We start from the raw sequence: 15361 nt of genomic DNA, 5'->3' as shown, positions 1-15361 counted from the left end.
AAGATGAAAAGCTGTATTATAAGTCTCTTGCAGTAATGCTTGTGAGACACGGTGTCAGGAAACCCAGTATAGAGAAGACAAAATGAGACTGGAAACAGGAAGACCTGAGTGTGAGTTCCAGCTCTGCCTGTGTCTAGCCATGTGACCTTCTGTGTGTCCTATAATGTAATCTTTATAATGTTCTATAATGTAATCTTTCTCATTACTCAAATGAGGATAATGACGTCTATGTCATTCAGTTGTTTTGTGAATTACATGAGATAATGATTAAGAATGATCTAACTCAGAAGGGCTGGATTTTAAAGCATGTGATAGGAAACTAGGAATGGCAAGAAGCTAGGACCATGTGGGATGGAGTTATTGATCCTTCTGTAGGGCAGTCCACTTAGAGAGATTGTCAGTGTTCTAAGTGATCAATGACTTTAGATCTAAAGAGGAGTGGTATTAGATGTGCAAGGATCACATCTAGCAAAGGGTCAAAACAACAAGGACTTCAAGATGGTATAGCTTCCCAAAGTCAAGATCTGACTGTGCCATAGTTCTGAATTCTCAGGATTCAGGTCTAGGGTTTCCCAGGTGGCACTAGTGGCAAAGAACCTGCCTGCCAGTGCAGGAATTGCAAGAAATGTGGGTTTGATCCCTGGGTCGGGAAGATCCCCTGGCGTAGGAAATGGCACCCCATTCCAGTATTCTTGGCTTCCCAGGTGGCGCTTCCCAGTGGTAAAGAACTCACCTGTCAGTGCAGGAGAGACAAGAGACTTGGATTTGATCCCTGGGTAGGGAAAATCTGCTGGAGGAGGGCATGGAAACCCACTCCAGTATTCATGCCTGGAGAATCCCTTGGACTGAGGAGCCTGGCAGGCTATAGTGCATAGGGTTGCAGAGGGTCAGACACGACTGAAGCAACTCAGCACAGCCAGTATTCTTGCCTGGGAAATCCCGTGGACAGAGGAGCCTAGCAAGCTAAACAAAGAATCAGACATGACTCAGTGAGCACAGGTCTAGGACCCAGGGAACAGCTGAAAAAGTAGATTCAGAATCCCCATGACAAAAGCTATGTAGAACTTCAAGATTCTCCATTCTTGTTGGGGAACTCATGGTGCTATTTAGTGATTCAGAGTAGAAACCTTACTTGGTTAAGGAGCACAGGTCCTTAGGGCTTATTTCAGGCACTGGGATTGTAGGTCTTTCCCAATAAAACTAGGTCAAGGATGTCAAGGGAAGTGCCTGATAGATTCACGGCCTGGTCAGAACTATGTCAGGAACAAGGTGGGGCTGAACCACTAGGTATGAAACTGTTGGCTCTTTCTGAGCCAGGCTCTGAAGACTCCAATGAATGTTACCTGGCAATTAGTTGCTGCTGTTAAAACTGTGATGGCAGTGAAACTAGAAATAAAATGGTAAACGTGGGAAGCTTTAAAAAATTAATAGAACCTGGGAGCTCACTGGATATAGGATGAAAAGGACAGAGGGGGGAGTCAAATACAACTTCCACTCCTGATAATGTGGCCGAGCGTCTAGAAGCATTGAAAGTGAAAATTGTTTTCACAGAAGGGCCAGAGTGTTAGAGGACAGAGTGAAATTGGGCCTGGGAAGAAATCCCAGTGGGGAATGTCACTGAGGGAAGTGGAAATCCAGAGAAATGTTCAAGCCAGAAAACTGTAGACTTGAGTCGTTCTCCAGCCTCTTGATATATCTACTCTCCTACTGGCCACAGACACAAGGATTTTATTCTGTTTTTCACTTTAGGTTAACTTTAAAATCTTAGAATGTTACATATTTATTTTTGGCTTATTGGAAAGGCAATTATAGAACTTTTATTTGAAGATGAAAGTTTATTCAAACTAGGATAGGTCAGACTAGCCTGTGAATACCACGTACTTTCCAATGCAGTGTTTCATTATGCAGTGCTGGGGAAGAGAACATTGAAAATAGAACAAAACCATGATTAGTGAATAATAGGGGAAGAATAAAAAGCAAAATAATCTGTGCAAAACCTCCCTCCCCGCCCTTTTTTTTCCTCTAAAAACAAGGCCATGAGATGTCTTTTTATTTGCAGTTGGTTCCACAAATTTTTTTGATACAGTACCTCAGAAAGTATTAAGCAGAAGAGATGAATCAGTTGTGGAGCTGGCTTTATAAATAATGCCTGATCCAGAAGAATTAAGAACACTACATCCTAGGTGATGGCAGCAAATGCTAAAGTTCCTAAGTACATAATGGGAAAATAAGAGAGCCTAAACAGGAAGAACATGGTCACTCAGACGTGTAGAAAATTTAAATGAAACTGTAATAGATTGTTTATAAAGGGAAAAAAGTGCAATATACATTTCAAAAGGTGACTTCATTCCTAGTGCGGGGAATATAAGCTTCATTTGACCTTTGGAGCCAAGTTGTTTTTCTCAGCCATATCTGTTGTTGTTATTGTTATTTTTAAAAAGTATCTAAGAAAGCTGTCTGAACTATGTTTGAATGGAATGAGAAGACATTGCAAAATCATTTTCTCTACAGGAAAATCGAAGCGGATGCCTAATAGACTACCCGATAAGACTTTAGCTTAAATACTTTTGGCAGGTTCCACTACAGATGTTGACTGCTTAATTGTGGAATCTCTATTTATAAAATCATGGCCGGATGAAAAACCTAAAGTCTGAGCTAACTATGAAGATATATTCATAGGAAAACAACCTGAACTGGTACAACTTATGCAAAATTGGAAGTCAGTTTCTAGGACTCCCTTTAAAAAGGGACAGGCTGTAATGTGAGGCCCACTGTATGCCAGATTCTCCTGGGCTTCAGTTTATCCAAGAATCGTTAGTATTAAATGTAGATGAGGTGTCTCTTTTCATAACATCCTTCACATTAATGATAGAAATGTTGGGACTGTATTTCCCTCTGCCTCCTTTTTTTTGTCTAGTACCTAATACAGTATTGGGTAAGTAGACACTGCCCAATTCCCATTTATCAGTGAATGAATAAATAAAATCTATGCTCCTTGAAAATATTTTTATAATATAGTTATGGTGTATTTAAGCATCAGAAAAATCAACTCATCTTTTTTTTTTAACCAGAGAATATTTTGAATTGTCTTTTGATTCTGCATTATTTCATCCTTTTGTTTATATTCTGCTGTATTAAGACTTTTGGTTACAAGTGACGAAAACCAAGTGTATAGTAGCTTAAGGGAAAGGAAAAGAAAGTTATTGGCTTATCTAAATAACTGGTGGTCCAGAGGAGGAAATTACCCCAGGTGCTGTTGGATCCAGGGTACCAATCCACTCCTAAGGTCTTCTCCCTTTCTAAGTTTTGCCTATGATTCTGTTTGTCTCTGGAGAAGGCAGTGGCAACCCACTCCAGTACTCTTGCCTAGAAAATCCCATGGACAGAGGAGCCTGGTAGGCTGCAGTCCATGGGGTCGCTAAGGGTCGGATTGAGCGACTTCACTTTCACTTTTCATTTTCATGCATTGGAGAAAGGATTGGCAGCCCGCTCCAGTGTTCTTGCCTGGAGAATCCCAGGGATGGGGGAGCCTAGTGGGCTGCCATCTATGAGGTCGCACAGAGTCAGACATGAGTGAAGCGACTTAGCAGCAGCAGCATCTGTTTGCCTCATTCACTCCTTGCTTTGTTGATCATCAGAGGAAAGTTAATTGCCAAAGGTTTCAGCTTCCATGGGCCTCAATTAGCAAGCCCATTGTCTCAGCATCAGATTATTCTATCCCAGTTAAGGACTCTGATTGACTCAGCTGGGTCAAGTGCTCATTCTTATAACAGATAACATAGTCAACAGACATATTTGGACCAGCCTGAATAACATGCTCACTCCCATGGTGGAAGGTTGGGAACAAGGTGCGGAAAGAGAAGGTATCATGATTGACAGCCTCACCGGAACCACATGGAATAAAGAACAATTTTCCCAGTAGAAAGGCAACACTGTTTATAGATATGTAAGGATGAAAAAATGTTAAGGATAGGGAAGAAAAATCAATAGCTATGACAGTCCACTATATTAAAATATATTTAAAATATTTTTCACATATTCTAATAAGGTACTTCATTTCTTCCTAATTCCAATTAACTAAAAAATACCAATAGAAAGTTCACTTTAAAATACTCATTTAATTTACTGAAATTTTATAATCTTGACATCTTTTGTCCAATGGTCTATTTGTATTTGCATGATAATTTTACTTAATATTATTCTTTCCTTTTTCATTATTTGGTGGGGATTGTAGTATAAGGAAATAAAATCCATTTTTGATAAATGATTACAACTGTGATATTTTGTGAGAAAACTTCAGTGGTAGTATTAGGTTGCATTGCCAAAGTTAAGTGTCAAATGTTTATTTCTTAACATTAATCTTTTGGGCTGCAAAACAAGATAAACTTTTAGAGGCTCACTTGTTTGTGAAAGTAAATTCGGTTAAGTAGGACATTGAAAAGGGGGATAAAATGGTAAGATTTATGATTAAATGTACCATCAGTGTAAATCCCATAATTTTAATGCACTTTTAATGTAAAGTCTGTTGTTCATCCATTAAGAAAGCATTAAATGATTATTCTGAGTTTGTGCTGAACAAAAGAAAAAGAAGGAGAGGCATATAAATTTTTGTTTTGTATCACAATCCAGTTTGGGGCATATTTTTATGTTATAGTGAGAAAGGAAGACCTGCTAATATGATTTGTTATGAAAATTACAATTATAACAGGAGGAAGAACTTTAAATGTCATTTCAGTGTTTTGTTTCACAATTTGTGATATGGGCATAATTTTACTAACATTATACTCAGAACCGCTCATCTGTTATGTTTGGAGCAGAGAAGAGTAGAAGGCAATGATTGTAACTTACATTCTTCCCTAGATTTATTAGAGTAGAAGTTTGTTTAGAATTTATCACTTGTGCTTATATTACCCAAAGGGAGAAAGAATCCATATTTAGAAATGGGTCATGCTGTATTGAGCAACTGGCATTTTGAAGCTCCAAGCATTAAAAGAAAACAAACACAACCAAACATGTGACTACAAGTTATAATTGTTTTCATTGAATCCTTACCTCTTAAAGAAAAATATATTTGGTAGGATGTTTTACAGCTAGAGAGAAAATAAAAATTGTATCTAAATATTAAAAGGTAAAAAGCAAACAAGAAAAGATTGTGAGAAACATCTTTCCATTTGTTTTAGTTGCTTATTTTGTGTACATGTGTAGCTAATTACTAAAGCTTTATTTTTGGGGGAACTCTTTTTGGGAACTAATATTCTTCACTGATTTTTCCTTATGAGATTTAAACTTGGACTCCTTCATATTTGGGATGAACTCCTGCTGTGCTTAAAGACTCTCAGTGAGTCAGAAAAAAACAGATTATATTTTTCAGACCTTTTTATTATCCTTACTGATATTTTCTGGCATGCTGTATGTCATGCAAATTAACAGTTTCTATTTGTTAAGGATACACTGAGGGTACTTGTAAATTATCTATAATGTTCTGTTGTATGTGATGTTATTTACTCAAAGTCAGTATTAGAAAATTATTGCTTGAATAAATATTTTGAATTTTGAATAACGTTGAAAATGTTCGAGATGTTTGGGTAGCATATTGAATTTAAGGGTGAAGAAATAATCCAGTTTGGGGGAAAATTTTTTTTATTTAGAACTGACCTTTAAAAAGGAAGTCACAGAGGAAACCATTCAATGGGATTTAATCTCATTTTTCTCTTCCACATATCCTATCTAAAAATTAACCCTCTTTTTAAAAGAAGGTGCGTATCTTAAATTTCTTTCTTTTTTGTGTTTGGCTTAATGCCTTATTAGTGCCATTGGTTACCACAATTTAAACTATACAAATAAGTTTTCCTTTCCTTGTATGTGACCAAAGATGTGATTTGAAAAGCTCTTTAATTTTAAATATGTTTAACTGTCCATTGTTACACACCCTGTTTATTTGTCTTATAGTCAAGATGCTTGTTTTTTACTAGAAAGTTTTGCATTTACTCAGTTAATTCAATAAATATTAACTGAGCAGCTGCTGTTTATAACATTGTGCTGTATACTTTTTATATTAGATTGGTTTTAAATAGGAGGTGTTATCATTCATTAAAAAAAGTGTTTGCCTAGTTTCATGTGGAATGGGCTGTATTCTATTTTCTAAATATAGTATCCTTACCATTACCATTTAGAAATTGGAAAAAATATAGATTTAAAAAATCTGTCTTGATGTATATTAGTTGTAGGAAGTGGGCTTTTGTTTGTTTATTTAAACTGGATGTTTGGTCTTCAAATCATTAGACCTAGATATTGCTCCCAAATTCAGTATAAACTTCCAAGACACTGTAGGTGCTGAGTAATATTTTGACTTTGTTACCTCATCTTAACTAATTTCATGCTAAATTTTATCTTGGATGCAGCCCAACTACAATTCTCCACTAATTAATCTCATTTTATCTTCAATGCCAGGAGAAAAAGGCCAAAGCTATATTCATTGTATGCAGTTTTGGGGGCTATAATATGATTTACACTACTTCCTACATATTCGATATTTGTTATTATAGCATGTATTCATTATGTAAACATATTCAGGAACTTACAGATCTCAATCAAAATGTGGTTTCATATGTATCTTAAAATAGCTAAGAAAGAAGAAATCAAGTCTGATGCTTTCTGGTTATTTCTGCTGTAAATGTTTCCTAGATTAATACTGTTAATTTACGTAGTTATTATTCAATACTTTTAAAGATCTGATCCTAACACTATGGATAAGCAAGATAAGAAATTGCCTTGTGGCCACTGGGATTCTTGGAAGAGTTGTGTCTCTGACTTAGCAGTGGTTCTTACATGGCCATAAGTCTTGCCAATTCTAGCTCCAATGTACATGTCTGCCCCCTTGTTGCTCTGTATGCAAATCTGACCTCTAGTGAAATCCTGCAACCTAAGTACATGATGCTAGATGCAGAGTCAATTGAAATTAATTTGGACTATGCCTGGAATACCCAGGGTGAAACACTATTCTGGTACTTCATTCAAGTTCAACTTCAGGCAAGGGACAGCACAATGGAATCTACTTTCATCTCCTGCCAAACATCTGTAAGAGGCCAGCTGGCAGTGTGGTCGGAGTTGACCCCTAAGGCTACATCCTGTCTTTCGGCTCACTGAAACCAACTCAGAGGAGGGCGTAAATAACCTTATCTTATCCTACCCTACTCCCTTGCCAAATAGAGAAATTCCATGTATCCATGTTTACACTGAATAGTGTTCATTGAACTATTGAGAGTATTCTGATGGTCCAAATAGTGCAAATAACATATCAAAATTGTATGCAACCAGTTAGAAACAACAGAAAATAAGTAATTATAATCTGTAAGGCTGAATGCTCTTGTTCTCCCTGTAGTTTTATTCCAAACAACTCAGAAGAGGGGGATTACTTGGATTTTCATTTTCTTGTGATAATGTGTTTCAGGCTTTTTACCTTACATTTTTACAGTAATTTTATTTATTTATAGTTGTGCTGGGTCTTTTTTGCCACATGAGTGCTTTCTCTAGTTGCAGTGAACAGAGGCAATCTGTTGTGGTGTGTGGGCTTCTCATCGTAGTGGCTTCTCCTGTTGGGGAGCATGGTCTCTAGGTGCATGGGCTTCAGGAGTTGCAGAACTTGGTCTGAGTGATTGCAGCCTGCCGACTCTAGAGCACAGGCTCGGTAGTTGTAACACACCGGCTTAGTTGCTGCACGGGATGTGGACTCTTCCCGGACCAGGGTTCAAACCCCTGTCCCCTGCACTGGGAAGTCCTATCATACCTTTCAAAGGCAGCATTCAAAACAAATACATTTTAAATAGGACAGAAAGTTTTGATAATGAGAAAGGACAATGACTGTTATTATAGAGATTAAATATATCAAACCATCTTTAGGCATTTCACAATTTGGGATAATGAGCTGAAACATAGATCTTTTACACAAAGTAACAGAATTTAGAATTCTATATCTTTCGGCCTCTTTTTTTATTATAGATTTTTTTTTACTGATTTATAAACACAGGTCTTGCAGACAGTCTTGGATATACCATCAACCTCTCTGCCCAGACCTCTCCCCACTGGAAGGTCACACTTTTACCTCCAACCCAATCTGTACCCTGTGGGCTCAACTGTTGGTTAAAAACCTTTAACAACCCTGTGGTTCACAAATACAGGACGGAAAGAAACTAAGAAAAACAGTCACAGAGGGACAGACCTCCCTCAGGAAGACATGTAGGCAGAGACATTATTTTCCAACATTGGCATCTCATTTATGTAAAAACATAAATTCACTTTATTGTGCTTTATCTTAGTCCTTTTATGATTGTTGATTTGCTTACTAGACATTTTTAGTATTCTCATTAATCAGTACGTTTGGTCTTTATTCTCTAAGCAGTTTTTTTTTTTTTTTTTGGTTGTACTGTGAGTACAAAACAATGTGGTCCTCCTGGAAGGCTTGCACAGTATGAGATCCCATGTCTATGCTCTAAGAGTTTGTGTTCTAATAGAGGGGGTGATTCAACACTCAAAACATTTTTCTGTAATGCTTATAAAGGTGTGCCTAAAATAACTAGAATAGTAAAAGGATTATCAGCTCTAAGATCAGTCAGTCTTCTCAATAGGATTTAGTTTCAAGTAAATTCTTTGAAGAATTGTTGCCAGCCAAAATAGATTTGGGGGGTTTATGCTGTCTTTGGAAGGAATGATGCTAAAGCTGAAACTCCAGTACTTTGGCTACCTCATGTGAAGAGTTGACTCATTGGAAAAGACTCTGATGCTGGGAGGGATTGCGGGCAGGAGGAGAAGGGGACGACAGAGGATGAGATGGCTGGATGGCATCACTGACTTGATGGACGTGAGTCTGAGTGAACTCCGGGAGTTGGTAATGGACAGGGAGGCCTGGCGTGCTGCAATTCATGGGGTTGCAAAGAGTCGGACACGACTGAGTGACTGAACTGAACTGAACTGAACTGATGCTTTCTTTTGACCTTCCATTTTCATGGCTCAGTTCTCACTTTTATCTCAGACTGGTCAAACCTGGAGCAATAATGCACCTATTTTGTTAACTGGAAGCTTTTTAGCTTCTTACTCTTTTGGCAAAACTTTTGTATTCTATTCCCTTCAGAGTCTTGTTATCTGAATTATGTCAAACAGTTTAAAGATGTTAGTGATTTGAGATTCTTTCTTTCCAAGAGGGCACATTAACTTTTGAGAGTGATCCTCAATTCTTAAATGAACAAAGGTACTTGCTCTTCAAAGGAGTGAGTGCTGATTATCAGAGATAGAATAGCAGACCAAGAGTTGTTGAGGCCCTGACAGTCTTTGGGTGACGGTGGAATCTCTTTGATCATTTCGGAGTTTAAATAGATCTCACTCAGAATTTCTCAGTTATAGTATTTTACTCCTCAATCAGTATGTGAAAAGTGGATTCTCTGGGAAATGACCCTAAAAAGTACAAATGTACCCTCTTTCCGAGGGGCATATTCAGCAACAAAAATCCCATGATTTGACCCGCTGATTTTTAGAGTCTGACAGTTTATATTTCTACTGTTATTAAAGAAAGCAGGGAAAGCATTTCTGTATCCTGCCACAGTCCTTCCTTCCTGTTTTAGTTATGAACAGGAGACGCTAGAAACTACTGTACATCGTCTGTCCTTAACTTCCAGCAAGAAAGGAATGTCTTTCAAAGATCATCTGGAACTTGTCTGCCTTTGCTAATGTAGTGCAGAGCAGTTCTAAAAATAAAGACAGGATTGTTGAGTCCATGAGGAGCAGCTTATTTCATCACTGTTGTTTTTCACTTGTAGCCTTGTGCCTTGTATGGTGGTTTCTGTCTCTCAGATCACGCTAAGAAGAGCTGTTCTGTTCCTGTGCTCTGGGAATGCTAGAGTAGAGAGTCTGTGCTTTTGAGAATAATATTTGGCTCATACAAGGGGCCTGTGTTCTGCAAGTGTAATGTTTGATGCATATAAGGAGGATTAGCATCCATGGGAATTGAGGCAGAGAAATTGAATAGAAATGCCAGAGTCAAATAAAGAAGTGTTTATTTATTGATATTATGTTGAATCTTTTAATAGAAAATGTTAAATTAGCATAATTAAATAGGAGGTCTGATTTTGCTATCTTGTTTTTGCTTGATGGGAAAGTTAGCGTTGATTTTATGGCTATTGAGAAATTTTAGTTATCTTTTCATATCCAAGGCTCCCAGACTTTAGAGCAACAACTCCTTTTATCTGTGCTTATCTGTATTTATTCTAATCAAATAAGCATTCCTACAGAATGCAGTCTTGAAATATATACTAGAAGATGACACAGAAATTTCATAAGAGCTTGGTAGCTGTATATGTGGCTAATAATTTTTCTCTGCCATTTATTGTAAAGGGAGGACTGCAGATTATTAGTAATCTTATGATTCATTTTGCATATTATGATTAAGTTACATATCTTGGTCTTCTTTTTTATTTCCTTTTTAGATACTAGCTCAGTCATGCACTGAAATCCTGGAATTGCGGCCCTCGAGTGTCTGTGTGGGGCGTAAGTAGTTTGAATTTAAAAATACCTTGTAAGAAATTGTACTTTTTTTCCTAGTTAAAATATATGATTTGAAACTCATGTTGGAAAGAGAATAGCAAAATTAATTTTTTGGCATCTTTTTCTGCAAGAATTTTTAAATAATTCCTTGAAATATTTCTATTTTAAATTCAAATTTTTAAGATTGGAGTGTTATTTTAAATAATGAACATATTGTGTGACAGGCTTTTAAAATCTTCTGTATATTTAGTTCATGTTTGAGACCTTTCTTATGACAAGTAAAATAAAATAGGAAATTTTCTCTTTTATCTGATTATACAAACAGGCATGTATCTGTAGACTGAGCTCCATGCTCTTATGACCTGGCCAAAGTACGTCCCTGCCAGCTCACGGTGGATGGCAGGAAAGAAGCAGGTGGCTTGATCAGCTGGTGCTAAAAAACAGACTCAGGTTTTAGCACTTTCAAGCCATCCAACCCAAAGAGAGTGGGATTCTCTGTGGCCTATATAATTTCTTCAAGTTTTAACCTGGAGTTCATTTTAACCCAACTTTTCTTTCAAAAGTTAAATATTGGCTCTGGTGGCCTCCCACCTGCTGGACATGGGATGAGGTTCTACATCTTTTAGTGTTCTGTGCTCTTAGTCGCTCAGTCGTGTCCGACTCTTTGCGATCCCATGGACTGTAGCCTGCCAAGCTCCTCTGTCCATGGCCATTCTCCAGGCAAGAATACTTGAGTGGGTAGCCATGCCCTCTTCTAGGGGATTTTTCCCAACCCAGGGATTGAACCCAGGTCTCCCGCATTTCAGGCTGATTCTTTACCGGCTGAGCTGCTAGGGAAGCCCAAGAATACTGGAGTGGGTAGCCTATCCCTTCTCCAGGGGATCTTCCTGACATATGAATCAAACCAGGGACTCCTGCATTGCAGGCATCTTTTAGACCCACCCTTCCTTAATGATTACTGAGATGTTTAAGAGGAATAGTGCATTTGAACATTCTAGAGTGGGATGGTGGTCTTTGCATTTATAATTTGGCCTAATCCTTACAACACTATTCAGCAGTTTTATAATCCTGGATTCACAGATGGGGAAACTGAGACAGAAATATATTCAGTAGTTGCTATTAGTAAATGTCCTGTTAGATTCTTGTCTGTCTGACTCCAAAAGCTCATGTTCTTTTTCTGAGTCACATTTTACATTTCACTTGCACTTTATTGTAACTTATAAGAACATTCCTTATATTCAATAACACACTGAATGAAGAGTGGCATGGCAGCATTTTCTTCCACAGTTAATTATTAGATATGTGTTAGATTATCTTGGGTAGGGGGTCTCTGAAGAGGATTGAAAGTTAATTACTATTAAAAGAATTGACATATCTTCTTACAGCTAAGCAGCAAAGATATAAACATTTAAACTTTTCTTCTATCATATTATTTCACTCTCTAACATTTAGTGACTGCTCCTCTTACACAGAGTATGAGTCAAATCAACTTCTTTTACTAATTGGCCACAGATTATTATTAGTCCAAAATGCCTGACTTTTGAAGAGTTACAAGTCTGTATGCAACAAATTAAAAGTAGGATTAGATATGTGAAGAAGCTGTTAAAGAAGAACCTCTGTATGGGGTGTCATAGGTTAAAGAAATTACAACACGCGACTGTTCTAAGAACCAGGTAAAATGAGGCATTAACTTCTTCACATTCTCATACCTCAGTACCTAAGACATCCCTACAGATATTTTCCTCAGGATAGAATTTGGGCAAGTTTGTACAGTATCTGTCTGGGATGACTGTTGTGCTTCAATTCTATTGGTCAATTACACTTCAGTTCTTTTTGGTTATTATTGGAAAACACCTCGTTCAAAATGTAAAATAATGCATCTCTACCTGGCAGTGAAGGGCATCTCCACTGTATTTCCTTGGAAGGTCTAAGAAAACTAGTAAGACCATGTCTTTTGTTATTAGTTGACTGAATAGTATTAAAAAATTCGTTGCACCTTGATGCTTTTGATTCAAGTGATGCTTTTTGTTGTTGTTCTTGAAAAGTAGCATTTACATTTTGTATTCTTCCTTTTACTTCTAGAGGAATTTCAAGTTGTTTTGAATGGAAGAGGATTCAACCTGGGGAGTCGGAAAGGCAGTGTTCTCTGTACTTACACTGTAAATGAAACATACACGATAAGTATGTCTCCATAATTTCCGTATTGCTTTAATATCTGTGCAGTATTTCAGCATGAAGTATTTTTCTCAGCTGAAACCAGCAGTGCTATATTTTTTTTAATCAGTAAAGAAAGGAAGTGCAATAATAATGCAAGTAGTAATAATAGTTACTTAATAGTTATTTAATAATGGCAACAGTTGTTCATAACTTATTAAATGCTGGACTGTATCTGAAGTATCCTCATTATACAAATTATGGCCTTGTGGCTGAAAGAGTCATGTAACTTGTCTGTGATTACGCAACTAATACTGGGCAGAGCTGAGAGTTGAACCCAGTTTTCTCTGTGTGGACTATACCCACCCCCTGATTTAATTGTCTCTTTCTCCACATTTGTTTCTTGTCACTCTTGCTTGAAAGTCTACCAGTCTTGGACTACTTTACTACTTATTACCTCATTTTATTGTCACTTTCTGTCTTTGTCTAATTTGCAAATAAGTTGTCAGCCAGTTTCCTGAGGACAGACTTCTTGCCTTAAAGATATGTCTGTAATGTCTCCCTGGTACAGTATTTGTTGGTGATTATCATATTTAAGGAATTAAATTTCACTTTGCCTAGCTTGACTTTCAAAAAAGCAGATGAGTGCAACATTTTTAATCTTTATTCTGAGAAAAACTTCTCTTTAAATAAATAGATCTTAATATTCTGGGCTTTTTGGGTCTCTTTTAAGACTTTTCTCCTCGTTGGTGATTATATTGTCTTCTAAAATTTTATACTGTAAGGCAGATGCTGCAACTCTGTGAACTCTGGTAGAAATATTTTTTGAAAGGATCATCTACAATTTTGTTTATCTGATTGTTATAAACTCTCCGTTTAGCACAGTTTTGTCTGCATGCAAAGTAACTGCTCAATATGTTTGTTGAATTACAGTGTTAAGGGTCTCAGCATGGTAAATGGTATCATTAATTCCTATCTTTTCTATTAAAATCATCATTTTGGTAAGGAAAGGCAATAATATTTGTAACGAACTCTCTTGTTAGTAGGTTCTACAACTGAAGAGGAAAAATTATTTTAGTATTTTTATTTAGTAGTCATCTATATCTAAGCATTAACTTTACCTAACTTCTTTTGATTATGGGTTGGAGTTTATTATAATAGAAACATATTTTATGTTTAGCTATATGAGATTAAATTTACTAAAATAAATCTCGAGTAAATTGAGTCAGATTGTATTTTCATAATTTGCATTCTAAGATTATCTATCTGATCATGTAGCTTTTCTGAATATTTATAGTCTAGATTATTTTTCTCATATCTATGAAAATTGCAAGGCAACTTAAGTATTCTATAAAATGTATTTATGTATTATTTGTTGTTGTTTAGTTGCTAAGTCGTGTCTGACTGTTTTGCAACCCCATGGACTTTAGCCCACCAGGCTCCTCTGTCTGTGGAATTTTCCAGGCAAGAGTACCGAAGTGGGTTGCCATTCCCTTATCCAGAGGATCTTCAGAGGATCCAGGGATCAAACCCTCATGTCCTGCATTGGCAGGTGTATTCTTTACCACTGAGCCACCTAGGAAGCCTGTTTATATGTTATAGACCCAATTATTTTATTAAGCTCTTGAAATAAATTTATTATGCTTTGGATATTTATCTTTATCATTTTAAAATTCTGCTTTTAAAATATATATCATTGTTTCTTGAATGTCTAATATATTGACAAAGTTGAGGGAGAAAAGGTGATAATTTTATAGTATCTACAAACTATATGTGAATGTTATATAAAAAATCATAATTTATGATTTACCAGTACTGTATATCAATAAGGCATATAATCTCTATTTTTCATTCTGTGTTCCTTCTCTTATTTATTTAGATGAGTATCTTTTTGTTTTTTCATGCTGATGTATCTAATGCCCCACACTTGAACACTGATTGCTGTATCTCTTCATATCATTAATAAAAATGCATGAGATACATAAAGCCCCTTATTAATTCAATGGCATCTTATTTTCTAGATGAAAAGCCAGTAAGTGTGGAACAGAATTCTATGCTTTGTCCTGCTCCTACCCTGCATGAAGTTGGAGAGTAAGTGCTTCATTAAAACATTTAAAAACTTTTTAGCTACAAATTATAAGGAAATTGTGACCCAATACGCAGTAGTTGTTTTATCTATTGTTGATATACAGATTGAACATGGAATGGTAAAACCTAGGCAAATCACTCTGGTTAGTACTTTATATGTTTCTTAGTAGATTTGAAATTGGTAAAGTCTTTTTTATCTTGTTTCTTAAATATTGATTAAAAGACTCTATAAATATTTATCTGGGTAGGTTGGAGATATGTTGTTAGAGTCTTTAAATAGTAAAGCCATGGCCAGTGTTTTGAATTTTAGTGTATTGAATTTACACACACACACACACACACACACACACACAAATTTCAAAAGTGGGATTTTGACTAATTACTATAGTATTTAAATATTAAGATTGAAGAGCAAAAGGAATGTGGCTCAGTAAGGCACAACTTAGACTAGGAAATATTTGTTCTTTAAGTTGTGTCCCAGTCCTGTTAAGGTCTATATTCTTATGTTCTTTGGTGTGGCAATAAACCATGATACCTGGATAAACTAAAAGCTATTTAGTTTAGAGGAAGGGCTATTATTTTAGTC

At 36.4% G+C, this 15361-nt stretch overlaps 1 protein-coding gene across 1 annotated transcript in view; it reads left to right on the top strand.

Annotated features, from left to right (window-relative positions):
- ANTXR2 (ANTXR cell adhesion molecule 2) overlaps nucleotides 1–15361 on the top strand; it is a 178143-nt gene that overhangs the window by 33126 nt on the left and 129656 nt on the right. The window contains exons 8-10 of the mRNA XM_061420583.1: nucleotides 10476–10536; nucleotides 12616–12714; nucleotides 14709–14778. Of these exons, the coding sequence (XP_061276567.1) occupies nucleotides 10476–10536; nucleotides 12616–12714; nucleotides 14709–14778 (230 nt within the window). The remainder of the gene's footprint in view (nucleotides 1–10475; nucleotides 10537–12615; nucleotides 12715–14708; nucleotides 14779–15361) is intronic.

Source organism: Bos javanicus, chromosome 6 (assembly GCF_032452875.1).
Source record: "Bos javanicus breed banteng chromosome 6, ARS-OSU_banteng_1.0, whole genome shotgun sequence".
Taxonomy (NCBI): domain Eukaryota; kingdom Metazoa; phylum Chordata; class Mammalia; order Artiodactyla; family Bovidae; genus Bos; species Bos javanicus.
This window is presented reverse-complemented; position numbering and strand designations above follow the sequence as displayed.